This window comes from Dichomitus squalens (genome assembly GCF_000275845.1).
Source record: "Dichomitus squalens LYAD-421 SS1 unplaced genomic scaffold DICSQscaffold_4, whole genome shotgun sequence".
Lineage (NCBI taxonomy): Eukaryota > Fungi > Basidiomycota > Agaricomycetes > Polyporales > Polyporaceae > Dichomitus > Dichomitus squalens.
This window is the reverse complement of record NW_006766886.1, coordinates 983,245-1,008,393: the sequence shown is the minus strand read 5'-3', so window position 1 is coordinate 1,008,393 and position 25,149 is coordinate 983,245. Positions and strand designations below refer to the sequence as shown.

The following is a 25,149-nucleotide window of genomic DNA, read 5'->3' as shown; positions in this document are numbered from 1 at the left end:
AGAATGTTATGACGGATGGAGAAACGTTTGTAACTGTATAGACGGGTTAGATAGACTGCTATGCTGTAAGCATGGATTACGCACGTATTCTTCGTAGTGGTGGAGCACTTCTCGGAGCTGCTTGCGCGATATTTCTGCACTGTATAGGATTTCGTCGTCCGAGCACTTGCCATCAAAGTACTGGTGAATGCTGTAATGCGAAGCAAGATCAGTTTCCAGCTTCCTCACGACGGAGGGATAGCATGCTGACCGCTCGAAGCGCCTGACTATATGCGGCTCCTTTCCTTCTGACATTCCCGCAAGCCACCTCCTCTCGAGCGGCGTCGCGCGCGCAGGGTCGCTGATCATGGACGGGATGTTGTCGTTGCCGCCGTTCTGGTAGTACTCTTCCCACTTCGTCTCGTCCGCGCTGCTCGACAAGAACTCCTCATCGAGATCGTCGTGCTTCTCGCGCTCGTGCCGCTCTGTGTCTTCTTCCTCCCCGTCGCCCTCTTCGCGCGCCCCGTCCGCGGGCTTGCCATGCTCATCCGCCCCCCGCCGCGTCTGCTTCCGCATCGTTTTGGGCGACAGCGACACCCAGTATTCGACAGGGCTCGATTCCGACACAGTCTCCAAGTTCAGGCCCGCCTTCTCACCCGTGTCGTCTTCGCGCCCGAGGTCACGGCTGTTGCTCTCGCTGCCCCTCCGCCGACTAGCGCGGGTGCGACTGATACTGCGCGGGCGCGAGCGGGACCGCTTACGTGCAACGTGCTCCTCCCATCTCTGCCGGACGCGCTTTTTGAGCTCCTCGGTGGCGATGATGCGGATGCGGAGGTGGAGGCGGATGAGGAGATCGCGCTTGAGCATCCAGAGCACAACGTCGACGTAGAGGGGGATGTACTCCTTGGACTTCACGACGGTCGCGTAGAAATGGTTCGTGGTCTGCTTATGCGTCGCGGTGGAGATCATTGCGAGGAGTTTGGGGAGAGGCGGGACGTCTGCTTGGGCAAAGCGCTTTGAGAATTCCTCGGAGAGTGTCGCGAGCCTGGGTTGAAGTCAGTTACGCATGTAGCGGTCGTTGGTTTACGAGGTACATACGGCGAAGGGAACCTCTGAGGGACCGAGAACACCGTCTTCAGGCTGGGGTGAACGACGTCCACGATCTTTGCACGCCGGTGCAACACGAGCCAGCGCACAGCAGGATATACCTGCGACTCCAAGTGCCAGTCGAGCAAGCTCGCCATCTCCGCTAGGCTCAGCATCACTGAGGCCAAGTCGATGAACCTTATGAGCTGCTCCGCGAGCTCCCGCTCCTCGGGATGGAGCTGCGCCGCGCGTAGCTGCATATATAGCTGGTACCCCTGCTCGTCGTCTTCGTCGTCGATGCGCAGGAGGGCTTTCCAGGGCGTGAGCGCGGGCAGCCTCCACGCGAAGCTCATCTCAGGACCCCATGCGTTCGGCTCACTGTACTCGTCGGCAATGTCGCCCTCGCAATCGACGTCTTCGATGGCATGGAGGAGGGAGTCGAGGTATGGGGGCAGTTGTAGCTCGAGAGGGAGGTCGTTGAGGGTTACGCTGGCGATGGTATTATCCTTGATAGACTCATACAGCGTCTTCATAGCTGGTGCGATGGTAGATATTTTCAAGGCTTCGTACACGAAATCTGCATACGATTCTCCTGCGATCGCGATCAAATTCATGAGTGCACTTAAAGGCGAGCTACCCCGGAATACACACCTCGGTTTGCGAAGTCATCCCTGAGCGAGCTCAGCAGATCGCACTCGGTCTCCACGTATCTGCTGATGACCTGCTCCTGATACAGAACAGCAGTCACTTTAAACGCAATCTGTTCATATATGGTGTCGAAGTACTTCGCTATGTTTCCGGAAGCAGAGGAAGACGGGTCTGGGAGGTCCAAGACGATAACGAAGTGGAACGTCTGCATACCGCCAGAATCTGGTGGCAGAAGACGGCCGTTACGTCCTAAGCTACCGTCGTTCAGTTCCCCCCTTTCCATCCTCTCCGGCGTGAGGGTCTTTTCTTCGTTAGCTGGGGACTGTCCCTTCTTAGACCCACGTCCACGAGCAGCGGCCTTCGCCTTTTCCTGCTTGAACCTCCATCCACCGTCAGAATCCGCGCATACTGGATGCCCGATAAACGCGAGGTCGTCCACGATGAGCTCGAACTTCTGATGGCACATGGACCTTTGGGGACAGAGGACCTGCGCGAGGAATTCCGCAGAGAAGCCAAGGAGGTTGTCATATTCGTCACAGGGGCTCCCTAGTCCTTGGCCGAGGTGCGCGCCGTCATGGTTCGCCTTGTCGTCCTTGGAAGGCGACGCGCGCCGCGAGGTCGGGTGCGAGGCAGTAGGGTGGGTGAAGGATGCGGTCCTATCGCGGCGCGCACTGGGTCTCTCCCAGTAATACTCGGTCAGATCCTCGGGTGCAAGGGCAGTATCTAGCCATGACGGGTCCTCTGTGGGGTTGTCTGGGCTATTCGCGGCTCGCCACGGGTTGTCTGCAAACGCGCCGGGGAAGTCATTCGTCGGAAGGGGGCGCGCGAGGCGAGGAATCGGCTTGCACGAAGGCGGCCAGTGATAGACCAGATTAGATCCCTTCGCAGAGGACGACACAAGGAGAATGCATAGGAGAGTCTCGCTCATTGCGCTCAGCGAGCCATTGACGAGTGCAATTGGTAGAGTGTTTGGAGGCGAAGTGCCGGGAATACTCGCGACGAGACTCTGATTGCCACAATATGCCAGCGCCAGTGCGGGGACTTCGAGCAGCGCGCGCTCAACAGCGCGTGCGTTGCTCCCCGCCCTGTCCCCCATGCACACAATAGCGTTCCTCGATTCGTTTGATCTACGTCCTCCTCTGTATATGTGACTCGCATGCATAGCGGGTGTTCGGATTGAAGCTCGGATGACCGCCCCTAAAACGTTCCACACATGTCAAGGCAGCAACCACACCCACTAGCTACTACAGCATGCAAAACCGAATGCGCATGCACTCTGACAGTCGTCGTTCGCAAGGCGTGAACTACGTGAAGCTTCCTGCTGAAATTTAGGGCGACACGAGCGCTGTATATTGTAAGATGGACGTGCAGCGGTACATCCTCGCTCCTCCATGTAGGCTCTTCGACCCGTCGGTGTTCTTTTAAAAAGCGGACCATTGTCCACCGGAACCGCTCTTTTAACTGACAGCCATATAAGTATCTTCCAAGCAAAGTCTCAGCCATGAAGCTTTTAACTCCTCGGCAACGTACGATTTTGGCACAACATTAGAGGCTGAATCAATTTTAACACGACTTCGGGCAAAGGAACGATTGACTTCACCTCCACGAAAAGCTCGTTGTGTATATCTATTCGGAAGCATTCGAAACTACGGCTAGAGTTGGGCACATCGGTGGTATTCAACCTCACACATGCAGGACATCATGCAGCTCCCAGCGATGAAGAGCGTGGCGCGTTCCAATACCTCACCGTCGTCAATCTCGGCTCGGACAAGCTCTCTATTGACGACCTCTGGGTACATTTCACCATCCTGCCGCACTGAGGAAGACGATTCCTCACAAGACTACACAGCTTGGTTCCATTGATTAATGATGAGAAACTGAACCGGTGTGTTCCTCTGACCCGCAATCCCCACTCACGAACACGCAAGAGCATACACTAACCAGCTTGTGACCATTGACTCGACGCGTGGGGACGCTATCAATCATCTTCCTGTTACCAGCAACACTGCAAACGTTGAAGGTACTCTCGACAGGTGGCTGAACACGACCATCACGAATGGCACGTCCACCGCGCGAAACAGGGTGGGCTGGTGACATGTCAATCCAAACCCACGGTATCCCCGTGTCGACATTCGACTCGACCTCGTTTTCGTCCAGAACGCTCTCGACTCCCTCTCCAACCATTAGAACTTTGATGGACAACCTCCCTACGCTGGCTTCCCGTTCAACGAGCTCGGCATCGTTTTGTTCACTTGCCATCTGTACGCCCTCATTGGCCTCCGCCGACTGCCTCCGTTTCGGCATTTGCGGCCACAACTTCGAGGCTAACTCCATCCTCTACTACAGGTTCAAACTTGGCCTCCCTCTCTCTCTACACCAACACGACGCCGCCATCGCTGACCGCTGGTCTCAGCTGGCGGCAGGGCTCCAATCCGCTGCGATCCACCTGCTCTGGCAGCCCGACGTCGGGCTGGTCAAGGACAACGAGACGACCACGCTCGCGCCGCAAGACGGGAACACCTGGGCAGTGAAGTCGGGGCTTGTCACGGACGCATTGCAGATCGTCCTTGAACTTGAAGACTAAATGAGACGAAGCATGCTCTACAAGGTCCAGGATGAGCATATGAAGGCCCGGGTGATGTGAATGTATAGTGTAGCATTGCTGATATACAACTTATACTGACGAACTACTACATGCCTACTGCGCCTTCAGCTGCTTTAGGGCTACTTCAACATCTTCTTTAATGCGCTGCACGAAGTCCTCTGTATGTTTAGGCGCCCAGCCCAGCTCCTTCCTGATCCTGTCCGCCGTACAGCGCGCGTTGGCGAAGAATACACTCACTATGGCCTCGCTCCCGAAGTACTTCGTGCGCTCTTCCGCAGTGAACACATCTGGCTCAGCATCCGTGATCACGCCGAGTCCGACCAGGGCCTCTCCGATTAGCTTGATCGCTTCGTATGCACTATGCTCGCTGCTTTCGATGAAGAAGTAGCCTTCACGCCCGTGTGAGATCCGCGCAGGATCGTAGAGGGCGGCGTCCAACACGCGTACGTACACGTCCGCGTCTAGACATGACCAGACGTCAACAGCTGAATTCTGCGAATCGGGCACAGATACGCACTGTCGTCAATATGCACGTATGGCCATATGTTCGCGCCCTTCCCAACGATGCCCGGGCGTCCCCTCCGAGTAATGACCTCGACGAACATCGGCACGATGATAGTGTGCGTGTGGGCGATCGGCTTGGCACCGTCGAAAAGTGGGCCTTTGGGACGTCCGTAGATAATTCCCGGGACAACAATGTACGTCGTCGCATATCCTTCGATGTCCGCTGAATTCACGAGCAAGTCGACTTCATGGTGGAAGGCAGTTGAGGGGATTTTCTCAATCGAAGCGACGTCGAGGTCGGAGGTTATCGAGGATGATGCGTACTCGCCACGCGCATTGTCAATCAGGAGTCCGGTGCCAGACTACAGACGAGGAGGGGATTCAGCGTCGAGTCGTGCAATGGGCAGCCGAATGCCTTACGGTATGGATGAGAATGGGCTTCTTGCCTGTCTTCTCAAATCTCCTCTTCAGACCGGAAATTATAGCTTTCGTCGCCTCTACATCGTCTGCGTCTGCCTGTGCCGTTGCGTGGATGTAAAACTATGGCACGCTTGCACGCACGGATCTGCCAGACCTCACCTGCTGGAAAACAACATCGGCCTTCTCCACGTTCTCGGTCAGGAAGGCGTGGTCCTGGAGGGATCCGATGATGGTCTTAATGCCCAGTGCACTCTCGATCGCCTTCGCCTTCGCTTCAGATCGGACAAGGGCGGTGATCTCGAAAGTGTCCGCCTTCGGATGGGCAAGGATGGCCTGGAGGGCAGTGCCGCCAATGTATCCTACGAGAGACAGTGGCAATGATCAACAACACATTCGGAGATGTCATCGCCCTCGAAAATTAACTATTGCTCGTACCCGTAGCTCCAATGTAAAATATAGCGATTTTAGAAGACATCTCGGATTACCGGTTGTGAGCTTCTAGTCGGGTGCAATTGGGATGGGCTGTGGGTCGGGCAGCGGATGTTTGGGGCCCTCCAGACTCCTCGCCCAAGCAGCTCTTTATAGCTCACGGAGGCGACATAGACTCCCATCTGCTTGGACCAGTGTGAACGATAATGCGACTGCTGACTGAGCCGGATTCAGCATGAGAAGAGTAGAAGACGACGGTGACACTAGGCCAACTTCCGTTTGTATCGGATTCTTGCGACACCTCGGGAAATGGGTCTGCATAAGCGAGAAGACAGCATTACATAAGTAGGTCATATTGATCAGCTTTGCGCACGTCGACGTATTAGTCAGGACATCCTTCGGTCATGTTCCGTTGACCATCGACCAGGTCAGCGGGAGCTAATCAAATCTACAGTAGATTGGTTATTCCAGTGGCAGTGTCCTAAGGATAGGCCGTTTCAGCATGTGCATAACCAGCACGTACACCAGAGGCCTCGGACTCGAATAGACGGGGTGATTGAGTGGATGCTAATGATTGACTTATGACGCACACGAAGCGACTCAAGCGAGTAGCGAACTTGTGCCAACTGTAAATTGTTTGATTCTGCTCCCAACGCCTGTTGTAGGCATCGTCCGCTTGGTAAGTATGACGCTCCCGAGCCTACTGCTTCTTCGCTAATGCCTCGAGCTCTGGCTTGACACTCGCAAGCATGTCCTGGGTCGTATACTTTGGCTTCCAGCCGAGCGCTCGCCCACGATCAGCGCGGCAGCGGGAGTTTGTGCCGCTGAACCATCCCGCCTCCTCACTCCCCCAGTACTTCGCCAACTCCTCGGCTGTGAACGACGTCGGTTCCGCGTTGTCCGTGAGCCCGAGTTCAACCATGGCCTTCCCAACAGCCCTGGAAATGTCGATCCAATGGTGCTCGCCGTTCTCGCCGAAGTAGAAGCCCTCCCAGCCGTGGCCCGTCTTGTCTGGGTCGCTGATGATGTTGTCGAAGAGCACTATGTAAAGCTCGGCAACTATAAGACAGTCAGAGAGTGGGTCAGACAATGATATTTAGATCAGCGCGCATGCATGGTGACTTACTGTCGTCTATGTGAACGCTGGGCCACCAGGCCAAGCCCTTTCCGACAACTCCAGCACGCTTGCGGTCGAGAGAAGCACGGATGATGCCCGGAATCTGCTGCGAATGCGGGTTGGAGACGCCAGCCTTGACCAGGGGGTGACTAGCAATGCCGTAGATCGTCGAGGGCAGAACGATGTGGGTACGCGCGAAGCCCTTCTCGTCGGCATCTACTACACGCAAGTCGACGTTGCGATGCACAGCGGTCGGTGGGATAGACTTGATTTGGTCGACGTTGATGTCGCTGTAGATGGTGTCGGTGGCGTACTCGCCACGCGCGTTGTCGGTGAGGACACCAGTTCCGGACTAGGGCAACCAATCAGGAGTGCAATGACCTTAACAATGCCACGGGACATGGACCTACGGTGTGAATGAGAATGGGCAAGTCGCCGACTTTGCTGTGCCTCTTCCTAAGACCATTTAAGATAGCCTGAATAAGAGGCTCATCGTCCGCATCGGCCTAAAAACAACAATTGCTCGTGGACATGGCCGTCGCCAGAAATACCTCAGCACTTACGAGATGAAACACAACATGGCTGTTTTCGACAAGGCTCTCGATCTTGTCGAGTTCGGCATGGGTTCCAACTATGGCGTTGACATCGAACTTGTCCTTGAGTATCTTGGCCTTCTCTGGACTGCGCACGATGACGGTGATATCGAAAGTGTTGGCACTGGGATGGCTTAGGAGACGAGCGAGGACGGCGCCTCCAATGTAGCCTGCGGATGGAGGTCAGGAAGGGCGAGGGAAGCTGATGTCAGCGCAGCCATCGTACCTGTAGCACCAGTCAGAAAGATGGGCGTCTTGGACGTTGACATTTGCAATGTTTGAGGCTTTGAGCTGTTCGAAGTACGTGGAGAGACAACGCAGATTCTCGGAGGGGGCACGGACGATATGTACGCCTGCAGGATATTCTTCGCTGCTTTGATTTGTAATCTAGCAAACCCTCTCCGAGCACTAGGCTCATCGTTGCATGAATCGACGTCATGCATCGAATTCGAACCTGGTGGCAATTTGAGCATTCAACTCAATCTTCCTGTACAGCCGCGGCCCGTGTCTCAGCTACATGCTATCGCATAATCTAGACAGTTGAGAGACATGGATGACTCCAGTGTTTTCCAGACGTGACGCGATCACGGACGTGTTCACGCGTCTGCACTGACCTTTTCAAGTTGTACTAGTTCCATCACGACGCATGGTCGTCACGTACCTGCCAGCTCGTGTTCACCTTGCTCGCATCGCTCAAAAACGCCCCACATTTCAGCATCGATCAGTCATGTCAGCACAGAAAGGACCGTGGTGTAATCATCTCCATGGCCTATCGCAGCAGTCCGACGTAATGGTTGAGATCGACGGCTTGGCGAACACGACCGCGACAAGATGCCTGCCAAGTAGTTTGGAACGCTGAAGAGAGAGCCTCTCCTGACCTTCCTGGAAGTGTTGGAAAGGCGCATGCACTCATCGACGAGGCTCTCAAATATTAGTTTACCGACCTCGTCATGGAACACCCGCCTTGCTACGCTCATGAGACAGGAGTACCCGCCGTACGGGAATCACTCAACATGGCTAGGAAAGTGCTCCTTGTTCTCGAAACCACGCTGAAAGTTGAAATTCGCCTGGATCAAGGTTGTGATACCATTGAGGCATTCATGAACCTCCACACTCACCATCCCTGGTGCCGGTGAGCACACTAAGATCTTGGAACGAGAATACGCACTTTCTTGATCTGGATTGTATGTCATGGAATGGAGGATGCAGAGCTAAACTCATGTCTCTGCTGAGCGCACTGTCTCCAATGGTGTCCTCGGGGATTATTTGCTACCCCGCTGACAAAGGCTCGAAGGATACCCGTCCAACAGAAGCACGCTGAGCCCTTGTCAGCGTTTGCCACCACGCCCTACTGTTGCGCATATCCCTCGTTGATGCCCTCCGCTGTATACCATTCCATGCTGTATGCATCCTCGGCAATGACCGCGCTTCATATATCCGGAGCTCATGCCATGCAGGGTCCACTTTCACGCAAGCCATCCTTGTCATCGAGAGTTGAGGCTCCCCAGGTACGATCATACCATCACATAACGGAGCGGCCAAGGATAGTGGGAGAGCCTTGAGCCAGCAGTCATCGTGTTGTCTACGGTGCATTGCGCACCCAAAGCAGTGTCCGGTACACAATACAACGGTACATGTCGACCGTGACTAGTTGCCAATGGCGAGCGCCGTAAGAACAATCATGCCTTTTCAGTCTCTAGGTGATCGTGATTCAACTTCTCATGGGCAGCGGCACACTGAAGCACATCGTGCGCATCAACCTCGTCTCCGAAGAGCTCGGCCATTTGCTCGAGCGTTAGCCCTGCGTGCGTGCGCAAGTCCCGCCTCGTTAGAACCACCGCGAGGTCTGGAGAGGGGAAAATGGTACCTTTGGTTTCCGGGAAGAACAGCCCAATGATGATGAAGTCGATTGCATTCAGCACGATGAACACGAGATAATACCTCCACGATATGTTGGTGATCGCGATATTGGAGACCTAAGCACAGATTGTGTCATCATGCCACTCGCCGTTCGAGACAAGCGATGAACGCACCTGAGAGAATAGCACGTTGAACGCCCAGTTCGCGCAGGTCGCCACACTGGTCCCGATGGACCGCGTCCTGGTCGGGAACACCTCAGAGGCGAGCACCCAGCTGACGGGCCCGAAGCTCAGCGAGAAGAATATGCTCGTCAGGAAGATCATCGCGATGCCTGCACGTTGTGCAGCAAGGTTGGTGGACTCGTCGGGCGGGAAGGACGCGACGATAGCTGTGAGCACCGAATACGTGACCACGAAGCTGCCCGCTCCAAACATGAGCGGCTTCTTACGTCCGACGGTGTCCAAGATCAAGGTGATGAAGCTGTTGCAGAATGTGTATGAGCATGGACATAGCTCTGACGCGGACAGGAATGATGGCTACGCACAAGAAGTTGGTGATCGGTCCCACAGCACCATAGATCCCCTGCACAAGCAAAGACTGGCCCGCGCTCAAGCCCAGCGCGCGGTACATCGACGGCCCAAAGTAGTTGATCACGTTGATCCCAGAGAACTGTCCGAAGACTTGCACGCCCACCGCGACGAACGTACGGCGGAGCATGCCGCGGGTCGCCCATAGGTCGGTGATCGAGCGCGAGCGCACGAGCACCTCGGCCTTGATCGTCTCGCGCATCTCCGCGAACTCGACGTCGGCCTCCTCCTGTGCGGAGGCACTGCTGCCGTGCAGCGTATGCACGACCCTGCGCGCTTCATCGTCGCGGTCGTGTTCGAGGAGCCAGCGCGGGGACTGAGGCATGAAAAAGCTGCCAAGGAGGAGCAGGGCGGCGGGAGCGAGCTATAGGCGGATAATAAGACGCGGCTCGAGGGGCACTAGGGAAGAGTGGGAGGAACTATACCTGGAGCCCGAGAGGCAACCGCCACTGAACGTTTCCTTTGAGAAACTGGCAGCCATACCCGACCCAGTTGGCCACAATGAAACCGATGCCGATCATTTGTTGTGTCAAACCGACGATAAATCCACGGTACTTTGGTGGCGCAATCTCCGTCTAATCATTCTTATGAGAACGGCGATATGTCCTCGACACGAGAATGGCACTGACATTATATAACGGTACGGTCATCGACAGCACGCTGGAATGTTATTAATTACACGTCGTAGCGGCGCGCACTATAGAGGATGCTTACCCAATGGCAAATCCAGCGACAATTCGTCCGATTAACATGCATGCGAAGTTGTTCGCTCCGGATTGCATCGCACAACCCCAGAGAGCAATTATTACGCCGAGCTGGTGAATACTATGTCAGAATAACACCTGGTTCGAGGAGTATGGAGACGTCACCTGTACTGTCCGTATACGCCCGAATTTGTCATTTGTCCTACATACGAGCCTCAGCCTCAGGGATATAGGGAGAATCGGGGGGGACCCACCATCCTGCAGTTGCTGCACCAAAGAAGCAGCCACCTAACGTCCATATAGGTCAGCATTGTTGCCACGGTGAACATGGGTGATGGAGCAAAGGCTCACCGGTGAATGTTGATACCACTGCTCCTGACAAGCTGTCATAGTTTTTTGGGTTGTTCACGAATGACTTGAACGCAGGCAATGTTATGACAGAGGAGATGATTCCACTGTATGACGCCTCATTCATTTCAGCCATAGCGAAGAAGCTGGCATGTGTCCGTACCTGTCATAGCTACAGAACAGGTAACCGACAAGAGTATTGATCAGCCTCGGTCGAAGTGCATCAGCAGACAGTCGCGTAGACTCACCCAAACAGGAAGGATCCTGTATGTAAGCAGCACAAAGAGTCCGTTAGCTTCCTTTCCTTAGAAGGACTCGAGATTTAGATGCACCGATTGCGCAGAAAATCGCGAGAGAGATGTTATACACTTGTCCCATAATGTCCAAGCCCAGTTCTTCGTGTCGTCAGACCTTCTGGTGTATGCTTCGCCGCTGCAGGACCACACCACTGGAGGTAAAGTCGTCCTTGCACGTCTCGCTGAATTCGCGGGGCCTTATATGAGACCAGGCGCGTGTCTCAGGACCGACTGTCCTGAGCGCAGCCGTCTGGCCCGGTGTACCCCCATGCTCACGGGTCTATTGCAATCTACTGTATCATCACGTTGGTCAGAGCCACGGGAAAAGGTCGGATACGTGCCGTCAGAGACAGTGCGGGAGCGAAATGTGGGCTGCCAGAGGGGTCATGAGACTGCTTCGGTTATTTGGAGGTTTGCGTTTCCTGCGCTGAAACGGCATCTCCCGTCGTGGCGGGCCGATCGGCACGCACAGCTCCAGGAACGTCGGTAGCATCGGCAGTATTTGTGTCTTGATAGCAGCGCTGTTTCGTCCACGACGTGCATCGGAACATGCTTCAGACAATGACTTCGTGGTAACCTTGTCGCCACCAGAATCGCAGGTGGAGATTTCGCCGTAGGTCGTCGCAATAATGCGTATTGCTGATGTGCACCGAATCTCATGTGTCCTGGAACCAGAACGCGTACGGGTACTGGCTCCAGCCTCCGATCCCCCTAGCTCTGGAGCTTGCGGCTGATCCTTATGACGAAGTGCTTATCGGAGCCAGGGAAAATGCTTCAGACGGGTAGGCGCTACGATGAGCAGGGCCTTCCCGGACGTGTTGGCAATAGTCGATGCATACATTCTGATACTATATGTTGGAAAGCCATTGGGCGGAGATTGGCAATTTGATTCGGTTGGCTCTCTCACAAGCTACCTTCGACTTTGTATTCATGGAAGGAACAGCTTGGAAAACAAGATTCAGGAAAGGCGTCACATAGGGCTGCGAAGTTTGCAAGAGCATGACGCATTCATATGGATACAACTAGGGTACACGTGTGTACGTACAGCTACAGAGCAACGTCATTGAACTACTTTGAACTACTAGATATTTAGAGAGATCGGATGTGGCGAAGACTGCTCGAAGCTGTTCGGCCAGAAGCATAGTACGATCAACCCTGTCAACGGGTATAAGTTACCGCATCCTCAGTGTCATATCCATCTTCTCTTCTCCCATGACGATTGAGGTAGTCCACCGGCATCATCTTGCCCCCGGACCACTCGTCGCGGCCCCCTTCGCTGCGAGGGACATGGGTTCTGCTCCCGGTATGGTGGGTACGATGATCACGATGATCTAGGTGGTCGTCCGGGTTGGCCACTTGCAAGCTTCTCCGTTGGCGCTTCTGCTTCATCCTAGCTCGCTGCTGCTCACGTTCCCGCTCGCGCTCGCGCTGCTGCGCGACTTGCACTTGTAGCTGGTGCTTCTCCGCGGTCGACGCCCAGCTCCCGTTCACGCTGACGCTCTCACTGCCCGTATCACTGCCGTAGCCGAGCTCAGGCCCGTAGACGTCAGGTTCCGCGGGGGTTCCAAGCTCACGGCGCTTCTCCCGCCTGGCACGCATACGTGCGAGGCTGCGGCGGCGATCACGCATCCACGCCTCCTCTTCATCTTGGGTCAGGCTGAGACCGTCGGGGCCTGCACCCGGTGTCGTGGCCGCGCGATTATAGCCAGCAGCTCTGAGGACCTCGCGGATCGGAGCGTGAGAACGCGTGGTGGTCATTCGGTGGGCATACGTGCAGTTAAAACTGAGGCGGATATTGATCATGAGCTCCCTCACGCGTGCAGCGTTGAACGAGGCTTACCCTGGACCCAGTACGAACTCTCCACCGAGCTGCGTGGAGTCGCCACCCCTCTCCCATACGGGCATGCCGACCCTGAGCGCATTGCGCACAACCATAGCGATGCCACCTATGAGGCCGTGTCGGACGTACTCGCCCTTCTCTGCGTCGGGTCCCGGATTGTTCGTCCGGAGGGTCATGCCTAACGCCGCGTACAGACGCAGTGTCGGATCAGTGTACAGCGGGAAAGGCGTGCGGAAGATGTCTGCGGAAGTTTCCATGTCAGTATGACGTCGTGGGGATGAGCGAGGGCATCTCACTTCTGTACGACTTGATCATCCCGGGAGAACCGTTGCCGATGATGACCAAATCAACGCCAGCGCGTTTCAATGCCTCAGAGTTCACGTTCCGTGAGATCGAGTACATATAGTCCTGGCACGACGCACACCTTCCCAACGAATAAGCTATTGCTAATATCAACGAAGACCCTGCGCGGAACGACGTACCAGAAGTGCCGGATGAAGATGACGATCGTCTTCCTCTCTTTAATGAGCTCCCCAAAAGGAACCCGCAGCCCGTTCTGCGCGATGACGGTCAGCGCGGACGCCTTCTGGATCTGATCCTTGGTGAGACCCGCGTGCTCGTCAAACGTCACTACCGTCGGGTCCTCTGTCTTCGCCCGATGGGGCCTCCTCGAGTTCGTTGCCGTCCGCGTCCTCAACGTCCTCATCTCCGGCTCCGACGACATCTCATGACTGGTCCTCGCCCTATGCTGAGTGATACCAGCTCCGCGGTAGGGGTGGGAGAACGTTGGTGATGACATATTGGAGAGGGGCAGGGGGGCAGGGGTAGACTCGACCGAGGTCGCGTACGGCGGGGACGTCGTGGTGCTCTCCATGCTCATCGCTCCATTTGTATTGGCACGTTCCTGTTTGCGGTCGCGTTCGCGTTCATATTCGTTCTCAGCCGAAGACGGCGGGGAAGTGAACGAGCGCGTCTGCTGATAATCGTGTCCATGAGAAGAGTATGACGACGGCGGGGGAGGTGGCAGCGGAGCGGCGCGGCCGAATGCCTGCTGAGTTGACGGGGTCCCTACCTGCATAGGCGGGGACTGGGCGCGGTGAGGGAGTGGTGATTGCGCGCGGGAAGAGACGATGAACGGCTGCGGGGACTGTGCGCGCGTGTGCGCGGGAGGCGGCGGCTGAGGCTGAGAGCGAGCAACGCTAGGTGTCTGCGGGGACTGAGCGCGCTCAGCTGCGGAAGCAGATGCGGGTGCGGGCGCAGGATGCGGAGGGGAAGGCGACACGGGCCGGAATGGAAGTGTGTGTGACATTGTCTGAACAGCAAGGCCTTGACCTTGACTCTGTCCGGTGCGCCGTTGACGCAAGGAATTGTACGGAGTTCCAGTCTGTGCAACCTTTGTTCGCGAGCGCGTCGTCCCGGAAGACATGGCGGGCGGCTGCGGCGCAGGCTGAGGCTCTGGCGGCGGTGATGGCGAAACTGCCCGCACCTGCGCGACCGGCAGGTAACCAGCGGGAGCCGCCCGCTCTTGACGGTCGTCCGATGAACGACGCTCTTCACTCTTCCGCGGCGGGTTATTGTACGGGCTGCGCGGGCGGGCGGGACCTGTAGTCGGTGGTGGCGAGGTTTCTTCACGACGCTCAACAACATCGTGCAAGGGGGGCGCTCGGGCGACAGGAAGCGCTGTAGGCGCTGGCGGTGGTGGCGGAGGTTGGGGCAGGGGCGGTTGTGGGAGAGGTGTAGGAAAATCAGCGTCCATCCTGCGGGGAGGCGACAGGGGGAGCGGTGCCGGTGAGGGAGGCTCGAGCTCGTCTGGGGGCGCGGGAAGCGGCGACTCCGGGTAGCGACGCGGGGGCAGCGGGGAGGGAGCACGGCGCGGCGGTGCGGGAGGCGAGGGTACTCTCCGCGGTGCAATATCCGCGCGCACGGGTGGGAGAGACACGGAGATCGAGGGGACGTTTAAATGAGCGGAAATAGGCGACGGCGAAACAAGGGGCACCGAGGGCGGCGGCTGAGAGACATGAGATACGGTGGACGTGGTAGACGTCGGCCGTGCTAGGAGCGAGTTCGCCAACAGCGGTGGAGACGGCGAAGCTTCTTCTGGCTGCTGTTCTGCTGACCCATCGAATCGCGTGTGTCGCATGAGGATGACCTCGTCCATCTCCATCGCCGCAGGAGCATGGCCACTGATGAAGACCGTCTGAGGACGCACGATAGTGGCATTTCTAGTGACTTCGAGCGCCCGGTCTTCGATGGGGGTCACACCGTGTGTGGGCGCAAGCTGTGTCTCCCGTCGGCGTTCATACTCAGCCCCGGACGCGGGGACGGGGACGCGACTTGTCCTAGAGGCCTCCCTGGGAGGCGTGGGAAGACGAGTGTCCTTCCGGATCGGGGGTAACGGTGTATCCTTCGGAGGTAGCGGTGTGAGCTCCAGCGCCTGGGCGAGAGTCTGTGGGCGCTGAACAGGTTCCAGTGGCGGAGGTGGAGGGGATTGGGGAGGTCGTGGAGGTGCTAGACTCGTGGGTGACGGTGCATCGTACTCATCTCCAGGATCCGCGACCAGTGTGCTTGTCATGCTCACGTTCTCCCCAAGTGAAGCGGGGGAGGCAGAGGCTCCGAAGCTGACGTTGGGCAAAGGGGTGACACCCAGGCTGACATGGCTCAGGCTCTTTCTATGTGCCATCTTAGCCCGTTTCTGACTGTCTAAGTGATCACCGCTAACGCCGGGCGCGCGAACCACTTCCGGGATACTACTGCTAGCCGTAGCCATATTACTCACCTCTGCGCGAGCGGCTTGAATGCTCGCACCGTATGACGACTCGCGCAGTGGGAGTTTCTTCGTCCTCGTAGGTGGGGAAGGATCAGACGTCTTGCGACCGCGTGGGACCAGTGACGATCGGCGCAGTCTCTTCGTGATGCTGTCCCTCTGGACCCTGAAGCCTATGCTACTACGGCGCCTGCTGTCGCGACTGAAGCTGGGCTCGGGTTCCGACTCGGAACGAGTGGGACGAGGACGAGGAGGGGGTACTGGGAGGGCGGGAGGCGAGTCAGTCTCCGACTTGCCTGACAGTATAGGATAGTCGGCCGTGCGAATTTGGGAAACCTCACGTTCCATGCGCCCGCCCGACTCCACAATAGCTTGTGCATTCTCGAACGTCGCGCGCTGTAACGAAGGAGGCAGCAGCCCGCTATCTTCCACGGCGCCCTTGGAGTCGATAGTGTGGGGCAGCTCGGGTAGGTAAATGTGGGGAGACAGAGACTCGGAGCGATCCCGTACGCTGACGCTGCTCGAGGTGAGCGTGTCGTCAGGAGTCATGGGGGGCGTTGTACCCGAATGGACCGACATTTGGACGCGCGAGTGGCCGTGTGAGTGGACCGTAGATGGAGGATGGGGCGCATCCATCTGGTGGTAGACATGCCCATGAGACTGACGATCATCATACACGTACTGGTTCTGTGACAGATGGATGGTCTGGTCGGGATGATGCGACGCCTCTGTTGTTGAACTCTCCCCTGTGGCGGGTCGTTCCAGCTCTTCGGGCTCATCCGTGAGTGGGGCTTGCGGCTGAACGGGAGGAAGGTAAGGCATGGTCTGAGAGCGTCTGCGGTAGTGATATTGTCGCTCGGTCAGCTTCTCTGAAGGGTAGTGATTGTGTTCCTGATGACGATGGTGCTTGAGGGACGACGAGACGTCTGCATCGGTGAAGTACGATTTGGAGTCCCTCGCAGGACGGGTCCTGGCACGTGGTGGACGGGGTGGGATAGAGACGTCCGAGTGATACCCGTCGCGAAATTGCTGTAGAGCCTCCGTGCTGCGCGAGGCGTGAATCACGGCTCGGGGAAGCGGAGGCAGCTCTGCGTGGAGTTGCGTGCTGAAACGATCGCTTTCTACGGTGCGTGGGGGCGTAGGAATCAACGAGGTATTCGAGGGATTGTAGTATGCATGATGGCCCTGAGACGAGTGAGCGCGGTCGCGTAGAACCTGGAGAGGGGCGAATGGATCAGCAGGGTTGGGAGGAGGGTACTTCGGAGAGTAGGGGAAAGCGGGAGGAGGCTTGCGCCTGATCCTGCTAGCTGAACGACCATCGTAAACAGAAGTCATTGCGTCCAGCGCTGGTCACCCGAGCACGGGTAGAGAGTCGTAGCTGTGGGCTCGGAGAGCAAGACAGTTGACTCTGCAGAAGGGTTGGCATACCTTTATGTAAACGGGGTCTGCTCGTGTCGACGGCGCGGACGACTCATCAGCGATGCCCGCGGTACGCTCCACGCTCGCATTGGCAGTTTGCAACGCAGCGTCCGCATTGCATGTCTATATGAGCTGCTTCGCAAAGCTCCGCTTCTGGGCCCTCTCACGCGCTTCATCCGCTAGAACCGATCTTCTAGCAAATCCTGAGACTAGATGAGAGAGTTTGAGATGATGACCATCGCTCGCAAACATATCCACATCAGTCGGCCTTACAATGTCTGAACACAGTAGCGACGGGCGTGTTGAGGGCCGAGTGCACGTTGCCCGGAGTAGCTCGAATAGGTCATCCGTCAGTGGCGCTCGTACAAGCGCCCACCTACCTCAAGCGGGACCGGCGCGCACCTCAGCGTGCTCATTGACCACGATGTCCTCACCCTCAAAGCCCTTCGATATCCCCAGCCCACGACAGCAGAATGTGCAGAATGTAGCAAGCACCCCGCCCACTTTTGGCACACCCAATCTCGGTACTTCTGCCTCCCCTAGTCCACGCTTCCTCAGGGCTCAGTACACCGGGGCGACTCCTCCACCTAACGTCCCGCCCAGATCCACTGGCACCCCGATAGGCACCCCAAGGCCACCGTCTAACTTCCTTCCATCTGCTGCGGGAGAATCTTCCTCTTACAGTTCCAGAGGCTTTGCTAGCGATGTCGGCGCTCGTCCTGCCGTTGGAGCCGCAGGGTCTCACGTCGACAATCCCTTCGACGACTTGACAGACGAGGAGAAGGCTAGAATTCTCAGGAAACATCTTGTTTCCAGGGAGGAGCGTCATAACAATGGCGCAGGCCTTTCAGACCAAGCAGCTGGCAGCTCGTCCCGTCCCGACTCTGTTTCGGGCAACTTGTCGAACCGTTCTTCAGTCTCCCAGTTCCGCCCACAGCGGGAAGACACCGAGCCATTCCCAGTTCCGTATGATGCACCAGGAGCCGATATAACGTGAGTCATACCTACCGCGAGTGTGTCTGTTTGTACTGCTTCCCGCACTCAGTATTGGATCCCTTGGTGCTGACCTCTTGTCCCAGGCATAACATCTACAAATGGCAGGCTGATAAGAGGCGCCAGGCTGCTCGTCCTCGCTCCGCTTCATATGCTGGATCCACTCACACGGAGCCTCCCCATCCGGCTTTTGAGCACATACACGAACCAGGAGGTTTTCGCCGTACATATGTCGTGATGAACGATCCCGAACGTGCCGTCGACCCTCCAATGGTGCGGAATTTCATCGAGTTCCTTTACATCTTCGGTCACTTCGTAAGTCTTGTATCTTGCCGCAATTCCTGGCATTACATTGATCCGCATCGAAAAGGCTGGTGAAGATCTTGAGGAGATTGAGGAGGAAGACGAGTTGGTAGATGAGATCCCTAGCGCCGAAGCAGCGCCATCGTTCAACGGCACTCCTTCATACGGCACTAGCGATCTGCTACCCTCTTCCGTTGTCGATACAACGCAGATATCCGCCGCTCATAAGGCGAGCGAGCGTTCACCTTTGCTACAACGGTCGCAGACCTCCCGCTCTCGCTCAAGGAGGCGCTTGTCGAGTGTTGGGCCACACGGAGATGCTACAGTAACGGATGCGGTTCTCATGGTACGTAGCCTCTTGCGAGCTCTTTCCATGACTCGGATTGACCGTTCCTGCAGTTGTTGAAGTCTTTTGTTGGCACTGGTATTCTCTTCCTCGGCAAAGCGTGAGTTCTCATGCGGTCAACTTTGAGGCAGCGTCTCACTGCCCCTATAGGTTCTTCAACGGTGGCATACTATTTTCGAGCGCCGTCCTAACGTTCATCGCCCTGATTTCCCTTTACTCGTTCCTGCTGCTCGTCAAGACGAAGTTCGTGGTCACTGGAAGTTTCGGAGGTAAGCTGCCGTCTTGACTCAAGCTTCGGACCAGTGTTGACATCCTCGCAAGATATCGGCGGGGCTCTCTACGGACCTTGGATGCGTTATGCGATCCTTTCATCTATCGTTGTATCTCAGCTCGGATTCGTCTCGGCATACATCATCTTCGTCTCGGAGAACCTCCAGTCCTTCGTCTTGGGTATCACCAACTGTGCTAAGCTCCTCGGCATCCAATACTTCATCCTCCTGCAGATGGTCATCTTCCTACCGCTCGCGCTCATTCGCAACCTTGCGAAGCTCAGCACGACCGCGCTTGTGGCCGATGCTTTTATCCTTGCCGGACTCATCTACATCTTCGGAAGTGAAGCTGCTATTATGGCTCGCAACGGTCATGCTAAGGTCGAACTCTTTAACTCCAAAGACTGGCCGCTCCTGATTGGGTAAGTGCCAGGGTTCATTATGACAGGCAGCTTCGCGTGTTGAAGGGTGCCATTTAGGACTGCTGTCTTCTCCTTCGAAGGTATTGGTTTGGTACGTTCAGTCACACTGCGGATCTGTTCCGAATATGCGCTCATCCCGCCACAGGTCATTCCGATCACCGATGCAATGAGAGAGCCCCGCGAATTCCCCAAGGTGCTGACAGGCGTGATGCTGTTCTTGATGGGTTAGCACTACACCAACAATATGACTTGACGGCGATGCTTATACGTTCATCTAGTTTTGTTCTGCGGCGGAGGAGTCATGTCGTACTTGACCTTTGGTGCTGACGTCCAGACCGTGGTCATCGTCAATCTCGACACTACCAGCAAGCTCACACAAGCGGTAAGTACATCTTACTGTCTTTCGCCTCAGACAAGCACTCATGTCGCCGCTACAACAATAAAGGTCCAGTTCCTCTACTCGCTGGCGATCCTGCTGTCGGTCCCCCTGCAGCTCTTCCCGGCCGTCCGCATCATGGAAAACGGCATCTTCGAGCGCAGTGGCAAGCAAAGTGTGCTCGTCAAGTGGCAGAAGAACTTCTTCCGGTTCTGCTGCGTCGTGTTCTGTGCCGCTCTCAGCTACTTCGGCGCCGCCGATCTGGACAAGTTCGTCTCGTTCGTCGGCAGTTTCGCCTGGTGCGTCGCCCGGTCCATACAGTCTTTGATATTCCAGCACTTCTAACGCGTCGCGTGCTGACGCAGCGTACCGCTTTGTTACGTTTACCCGCCCATGTTGCACTACAAGGCGTGCGCGCGAACGCGCAGGCAGAAGATGGCGGATATTGCGCTCATGATCTTCGGAACGGCCGCGGCCATCTATACCACGGTTCAGACTGTTCGGGTACGTTTACGCCATCAATGAATGAATGCCCGTCTCAGAAGTTGCTGACCTTCCGATGTAGCTTATGGTGGAACCCGCCCCAGCGGAACCTCCTGTTGTCGGACAGTGCGGTCGCTCTCCTGAGGATCCTCTCCGCGGCCTCCGTTTCTAGATGATCGACGTCTATGCTTTGTTGGCGGTAATCGCTTGGGGCGGGATGGACTCCTTTACTGAGATCTTCATCTTGGATACATCGCACCCGCAAACTTTCAAGACAAGATAGCCTTCTTTCTCTTGTTGTACCACAGTCTCTACCCCAACCTCGCCACATATACAATGCTCGTAGCATAGATCTCATTGGTATTAATGGTTCACATACTCGACACATCAATGTCATACGCATCATCATAGCTGCCTCTAAGCAATGCTAAGTTATTCCAGAGATTGGTGTGCGTCTCAAAACAATGCGTTGACTAGATAGCAGAAACACAGCATTAGACATCCATGCAGAACTCCATATGATATCCTCCAATTGATATATGGCGTAGCCCAGGGGCCCCGACTTTTAGCCCAACCTCGCCGATGCAGACCCCGCCACCTGGTCGTCATTCTGCTCGTTCCTCTCCCGTATCCGTTTCTCCTCCCTGACACACGAAACCCACGCAAACCACATCATCGTGCGCAATTGTAAGACGTCTTCCTTCCACGCCTTCACATGGTTCTGCTCGCGGAACTCGCGGGTGAGGACCTCGCACCGCTCCACGTTCTCTGGGCTGACAAAGTCGCAGGCGACCTTGATACAGTCTGCAAGGTTGCACACCTGCGAAAGGGCTGATCAGTCTCCGATCTCTCTACCCGCCGGGACGAGAAAGCATGGGATGGTAGTGTAGTAGCAGGCACTCAAGACGAACCTGGTGCGCGCACCCAGCAGGGATGAAGACCGCCTCGCCAGGCTTTTGATAGATGCGGTGGCTCACGACCCCGAAGTCCCTATAGAGCTCTTGCCGGAGCGACGAGTCGAGGTAGAACCGCTGCGCGTGGATGGGGTCGTTGTGGAGCTCCCCGCCGAACTTCTTGTACAGGAACGCGCGCAGCTTGGGCGTGTCCGCAGCCTTGTAGATGTCCCAGGCGGCGCACCCGGGGCGGCCGTCCGGCGCCTGCGAGGCATAGGTCATGATGTTGATAGCGTCAGCCATGTCCATGTGCAGCCGGGTGGAGCCCTTGCTGCCTTGGGACTCGAATGAGCCCATCGCGTTGTACATCTTTGGACCTGGACGACACGAGAGCGGTAGATGAGCGAGGGTTGGTGAATATATGGGTAAGAAATGGGGCAGGGACGACTCACCGAGGTCGGGCCTAATCGTGTTGCTCGGGAAGTGCGACGCGATGTTGAGTACGCCGTCGCGCCGTACATAGTCGGGCACGGGGGTCGCTTGGGCGAAATCGTCGTACAGTTCAGGGAACGTACTTTTGAAGTCGGCCGAGGGCGGCCAGTCCTGGATGTGAATCAGTCCGTTCGTGAGCTCGGAGACGATAAGTAGCTGAGGTTCTTGAGCCTCGCACCTTCAGCTTCCAATAGCCACGTCGATGCTCGTAGTTGCCGAATCGTGAGAAGAACTGGGAAACGCTGACCTCTTTGCATCTCTCGGATTGGCACTCAACTATCGTGCACCGCTCTGCACCATAGTGGCTGCTGAAGTATTCAGTTGTCCACTGGATACGGAATTTTGGGAGAAGTCCAGTCACGATGATCGGGTCGCCGCGGCTCCATAGCCGTTGGAACGCCTCTTCTGTCAATTCCGTGCAAGGAAGAGTGGAAGTGTCATGCGAAGGGATAGTTCTTTCGCTCAGGACGGTCGTTGTGGTTGGCGGCTCGGGCCCGTTAGAGGAAGAAGGCACCGGTAGGGCAGGAGCCTCCGTTGGCTCGGGAATGACAGACGGGGAGACACCGGAAATGGGTCGTTCTATCGAGGCAGAAGGCCCTGGTGCTAGCGTAGCTTCAGTCTCCGGCTCCGTACACTGTGACAGTCGCCCTGTTTCAACATGGGAAGTCTGCAACAGTGCCTCCATGTCCTCGATCGCCTGATTAAGCTCCATTTCGTAGAAGCGGGAGACTGGAGAGAGGTCTGTGGGCTGGTGCTGATTACGCCTTGTGCAGGGGAGAAAGTAAGGACTGCGCTGAGCGCTCCTCTCTCGCTGCCGCGACGCTGTGACGTCGGCCAAGTCTGGCTCTGGTGTTCGCTTATCGGCCACCTCAGTGATATACGCGTAACAATCAATGCAGGCCTCGCGGCCACATATGCGGCACATCCAACTGCTTGAGAATATGGAAGTCATGCACGCATCTGTCGAGTGCGTGTTATACTTCGCAAAACAGGGAGTCAGGCGCGGCGTCACATACCACATGTCGCCCTAACTCCAGTCTCGCGGGGCCGGCGGATCACGTTAGGTAGTTGCATGTGCTGCTTCTCCTGCTTCATGACGGGGAGGAGAGCTTTCGCGACTGTGAGCTAAAAAGGCATCACCAACCGGATCGACTGCCGGACGGCGAGAAGGCCTACCTTCACGCGGTCTATATGCCCTAGCCCGAGGGTTGTGTTCCACTCGCTTGGAGAGACCAGAGTCGGCGCAGCATGCGCTTGACCCTCTCCAAAGGTCGTACCTATAACTTTCCGATTTTTGTCTCTCAATAGGTACCGAAGGTTTTGGAATCGACAAGTCTCCCCGCTTGCTTTGCGAATGCATGCCGTGCAGCGGGGAAACTCTTGCAAATGGCTAGCGAGACATTTGTGGACTTGCAGTTCCAGGAAGAAAACTCCCGCCGTGTTGTGAGTGCCATCGGTAGCGTCGTCCGCTACGATTCTCACAACACCTAGGGATGACGTTGAAGGGACACGGTCATCGGCGGAGGTTGATACTGATACTGTGGTGCAAGCTAAACGACCAACGTATCGACAAGTCACCAAGGCATCGCATGATAGAGCGGGACATACTGACCTGCGAATGCACGTTCGTTCGATACCGAAGCCCTAGCCCTCTTTGCCTTCGAATCCACTTGCAGGTTTCCGTCCAGGTCTGGGCCTCTCTTCATCGCTATAATCACCGTGTCTGTGATAAGATAAGGGCTGTGGCGGACCGTATGCGTCAACTGGGCCAATCGCTGAGCGACGGCGTCGTCGTGGCTCAAGCGGATACGTGGTACGAAGACGATGGTAACAGTATCAGTCACTTCGACGCCTAGGCGGAATGACCAAAGGCTCCGTTGAACTTTGTTTGCCAGAGCTTCGAATTACTTAATGTTCACGTGTTAGACGCGCCTTCACCTCCGTGGGAGGATTCCTCTCATCAAGCCGTGGCAATGCTCGCATGTGGATAGAGTCAACAAGACCGAGCAAATCTCCCGTACAGCAACGGACATGGAAGGGCATTGGAGGTTAATAGGGAACATCTTCTAGTTCAACATTTGATGGCGGTGACTCATTCGGGGTACCGGGGACTAGTACTGCTAGTGGTACGTGGGCGCTCGTTCTACTTGATCTGGACTCCGGAACCGTCTATGCACGCTAAACTCGGGCAGGACGGAAAACGATGGTATTGGGCGCGCGCTACGGAAGCTGCGCGGGACCACCGAGTCCGTGTCGCCACCGCTCTCTCGCGCGACCGGTGGGCCGAGCTCAAGCCGGCGGAAGGCGAATGTACCTGATACATGAGACGTAGCTAAGCGAAACCAAAAATGGGGTAGCGGAAGGGCGGGTGCAAAAACGAAAGCTCGAGGAGCGCGAGCTCCCGAAGGGCGAGGGAACGAGGATCCTGGGCTGCGAGCCCTTAACCTATATACTACTAGAGACAAAGCAGATGTAAAGCGGCGAGGGGGTGGCACGAGTTACGCTGTCATAGACCCTGGACAATAATCATTGTCCAAAACATCATGAGCCAAGCTACGGACATACCCAATCAAAGCCACACAAGACAAGGAACTGCCCCTCACGGATGTCTTCTCTGGTAGTAACTCGAGTTGGCACGCCCAAGTCTCCCCCCAGTTCTCGAAAGAGCTGGTACGGAACCGTAGGCATATCCTTTCATCTCGCCGTTTCCGTGATGGTCTTGCTCTATCAGCTCGAGGTTCCATACCTGACCGGAAAATCAGCTACCAGACACAGTTCTGCTCACTTAAGGCGGCGTACAAGGTTGCCTTAAGCGCTGGGCAATGTAGCACACGCGTGCCCTTCTTTTATTATTATTATTATTATTATTTTCTTGTCTTATACCAAACATAGCTACAGGGTACGGTAGGTATGTAAGTAAGCGTGTTATCCGAGATTGTTTGACATTTCCACCCAGCGCGTCACTTAAGACTTGCACCAGCGTGCTCGGACCACGACCGAAGTCAGCGTGTGGAGTAAGGACCCGCACCTACCCACTCACACCATATCTGCCAACGGCGACCCGGAGTCGCCGTCCCCATCCGTCCGGCCTAAAAGATGCTATTGCTAGATCTACGACATGAAGCCTAGCCGGGAATCAACTTGAGCACCGAATCGAGATGTTTCTCGGCGGCACCGGTAGGGGATTTAGTACTCTCGAGCCGAAGACAGGGGACTGCCCTGCTTCGCTACGGTCCGGCCGGTGACCCCTGCAGGTCTTATAGGTTGTTCACCATGCCGAATCAGGGGAGTTATCTTAATCCGCTTTCCCGTACCCGGACACGTGGTTCGCTGATGCCATCAGGCGCGGATCCCCAATCGTGTCTGATCGGCA

The 25,149-nt window shown here is 56.2% G+C and overlaps 7 protein-coding genes across 7 annotated transcripts; 2 read left to right on the top strand and 5 right to left on the bottom strand.

Annotated features, from left to right (window-relative positions):
• Positions 1-6: 6 nt before the first annotated feature.
• Positions 7-2,641, bottom strand: DICSQDRAFT_53056 (uncharacterized protein; the record flags this gene model as incomplete). The annotated part of the gene is made up of 5 exons (XM_007362507.1): positions 7-33; positions 85-190; positions 251-1,024; positions 1,078-1,657; positions 1,717-2,641. The coding sequence occupies 5 exons, from the start codon at positions 2,639-2,641 to the stop codon at positions 7-9; spliced, it is 2,412 nt and encodes an 803-aa protein (XP_007362569.1).
• A 1,067-nt stretch (positions 2,642-3,708) lies between these two features.
• DICSQDRAFT_159806 (NAD(P)-binding protein) lies at positions 3,709-5,717 on the bottom strand (the record flags this gene model as incomplete). The annotated part of the gene is made up of 7 exons (XM_007362506.1): positions 3,709-3,974; positions 4,060-4,359; positions 4,427-4,779; positions 4,836-5,184; positions 5,243-5,338; positions 5,402-5,601; positions 5,678-5,717. 6 exons carry the CDS (start codon positions 5,715-5,717, stop codon positions 4,315-4,317), a joined length of 1,083 nt encoding a protein of 360 aa, XP_007362568.1. The 3' UTR covers positions 3,709-3,974; positions 4,060-4,314.
• A 304-nt stretch (positions 5,718-6,021) lies between these two features.
• On the bottom strand, positions 6,022-7,658 carry DICSQDRAFT_133486 (NAD(P)-binding protein). Its single transcript, XM_007362505.1, has 5 exons — positions 7,608-7,658; positions 7,352-7,551; positions 7,199-7,294; positions 6,798-7,140; positions 6,022-6,730 (listed from the first exon to the last, which is right to left on the bottom strand). Exons 1-5 carry the CDS (start codon positions 7,648-7,650, stop codon positions 6,372-6,374), a joined length of 1,041 nt encoding a protein of 346 aa, XP_007362567.1. The 5' UTR covers positions 7,651-7,658; the 3' UTR covers positions 6,022-6,371.
• Positions 7,659-8,921: 1,263 nt separating this feature from the next.
• Positions 8,922-11,348, bottom strand: DICSQDRAFT_152979 (general substrate transporter). Its single transcript, XM_007362504.1, has 13 exons — positions 11,213-11,348; positions 11,129-11,144; positions 11,044-11,052; positions 10,884-10,987; positions 10,787-10,820; positions 10,698-10,734; positions 10,543-10,643; positions 10,458-10,488; positions 10,254-10,403; positions 9,786-10,192; positions 9,415-9,721; positions 9,249-9,357; positions 8,922-9,182 (listed from the first exon to the last, which is right to left on the bottom strand). Exons 1-13 carry the CDS (start codon positions 11,256-11,258, stop codon positions 9,061-9,063), a joined length of 1,473 nt encoding a protein of 490 aa, XP_007362566.1. The 5' UTR covers positions 11,259-11,348; the 3' UTR covers positions 8,922-9,060.
• A 986-nt stretch (positions 11,349-12,334) lies between these two features.
• DICSQDRAFT_52225 (uncharacterized protein) lies at positions 12,335-13,722 on the bottom strand (the record flags this gene model as incomplete). The annotated part of the gene is made up of 4 exons (XM_007362503.1): positions 12,335-12,959; positions 13,017-13,257; positions 13,313-13,440; positions 13,499-13,722. 4 exons carry the CDS (start codon positions 13,720-13,722, stop codon positions 12,335-12,337), a joined length of 1,218 nt encoding a protein of 405 aa, XP_007362565.1.
• Positions 13,723-14,186: 464 nt separating this feature from the next.
• Positions 14,187-14,726, top strand: DICSQDRAFT_152978 (uncharacterized protein). Its single transcript, XM_007362502.1, has one exon. The coding sequence runs from the start codon at positions 14,259-14,261 to the stop codon at positions 14,622-14,624; it is 366 nt and encodes a 121-aa protein (XP_007362564.1). The 5' UTR covers positions 14,187-14,258; the 3' UTR covers positions 14,625-14,726.
• Positions 14,727-17,623: 2,897 nt separating this feature from the next.
• Positions 17,624-22,200, top strand: DICSQDRAFT_80434 (uncharacterized protein; the record flags this gene model as incomplete). Its single annotated transcript, XM_007362501.1, has 15 exons — positions 17,624-18,192; positions 18,279-18,507; positions 18,563-18,841; positions 18,895-18,941; positions 18,992-19,110; positions 19,163-19,532; positions 19,590-19,623; positions 19,678-19,756; positions 19,811-19,914; positions 19,978-20,207; positions 20,274-20,412; positions 20,474-21,211; positions 21,303-21,661; positions 21,737-21,887; positions 21,955-22,200. 12 exons carry the CDS (start codon positions 17,624-17,626, stop codon positions 20,561-20,563), a joined length of 2,289 nt encoding a protein of 762 aa, XP_007362563.1. The 3' UTR covers positions 20,564-21,211; positions 21,303-21,661; positions 21,737-21,887; positions 21,955-22,200.
• Between the last annotated feature and the right edge of the window lie 2,949 nt (positions 22,201-25,149).

Excerpts from the sequence above, each read along its gene's own strand:
- DICSQDRAFT_152979 (XM_007362504.1), bottom strand. The coding sequence starts at position 11,258 with ATGGGACAAGTGTATAACATCTCTCTCGCGATTTTCTGCGCAATCG. Across the intron at positions 10,404-10,457 it reads TGACCGTACCGTTATATAAT|ACGGAGATTGCGCCACCAAA; the intron begins GTCAGTGCCATT and ends AAGAATGATTAG. Across the intron at positions 10,193-10,253 it reads GGTTGCCTCTCGGGCTCCAG|CTCGCTCCCGCCGCCCTGCT; the intron begins GTATAGTTCCTC and ends ATCCGCCTATAG.
- DICSQDRAFT_133486 (XM_007362505.1), bottom strand. The coding sequence starts at position 7,650 with ATGTCAACGTCCAAGACGCCCATCTTTCTGACTGGTGCTACAG. Across the intron at positions 7,295-7,351 it reads GCCATGTTGTGTTTCATCTC|GCCGATGCGGACGATGAGCC; the intron begins GTAAGTGCTGAG and ends TGTTGTTTTTAG. Across the intron at positions 7,141-7,198 it reads TGCCCATTCTCATTCACACC|TCCGGAACTGGTGTCCTCAC; the intron begins GTAGGTCCATGT and ends TGGTTGCCCTAG.
- DICSQDRAFT_152978 (XM_007362502.1), top strand. The coding sequence starts at position 14,259 with ATGCGGGTGCGGGCGCAGGATGCGGAGGGGAAGGCGACACGGGCCGGA.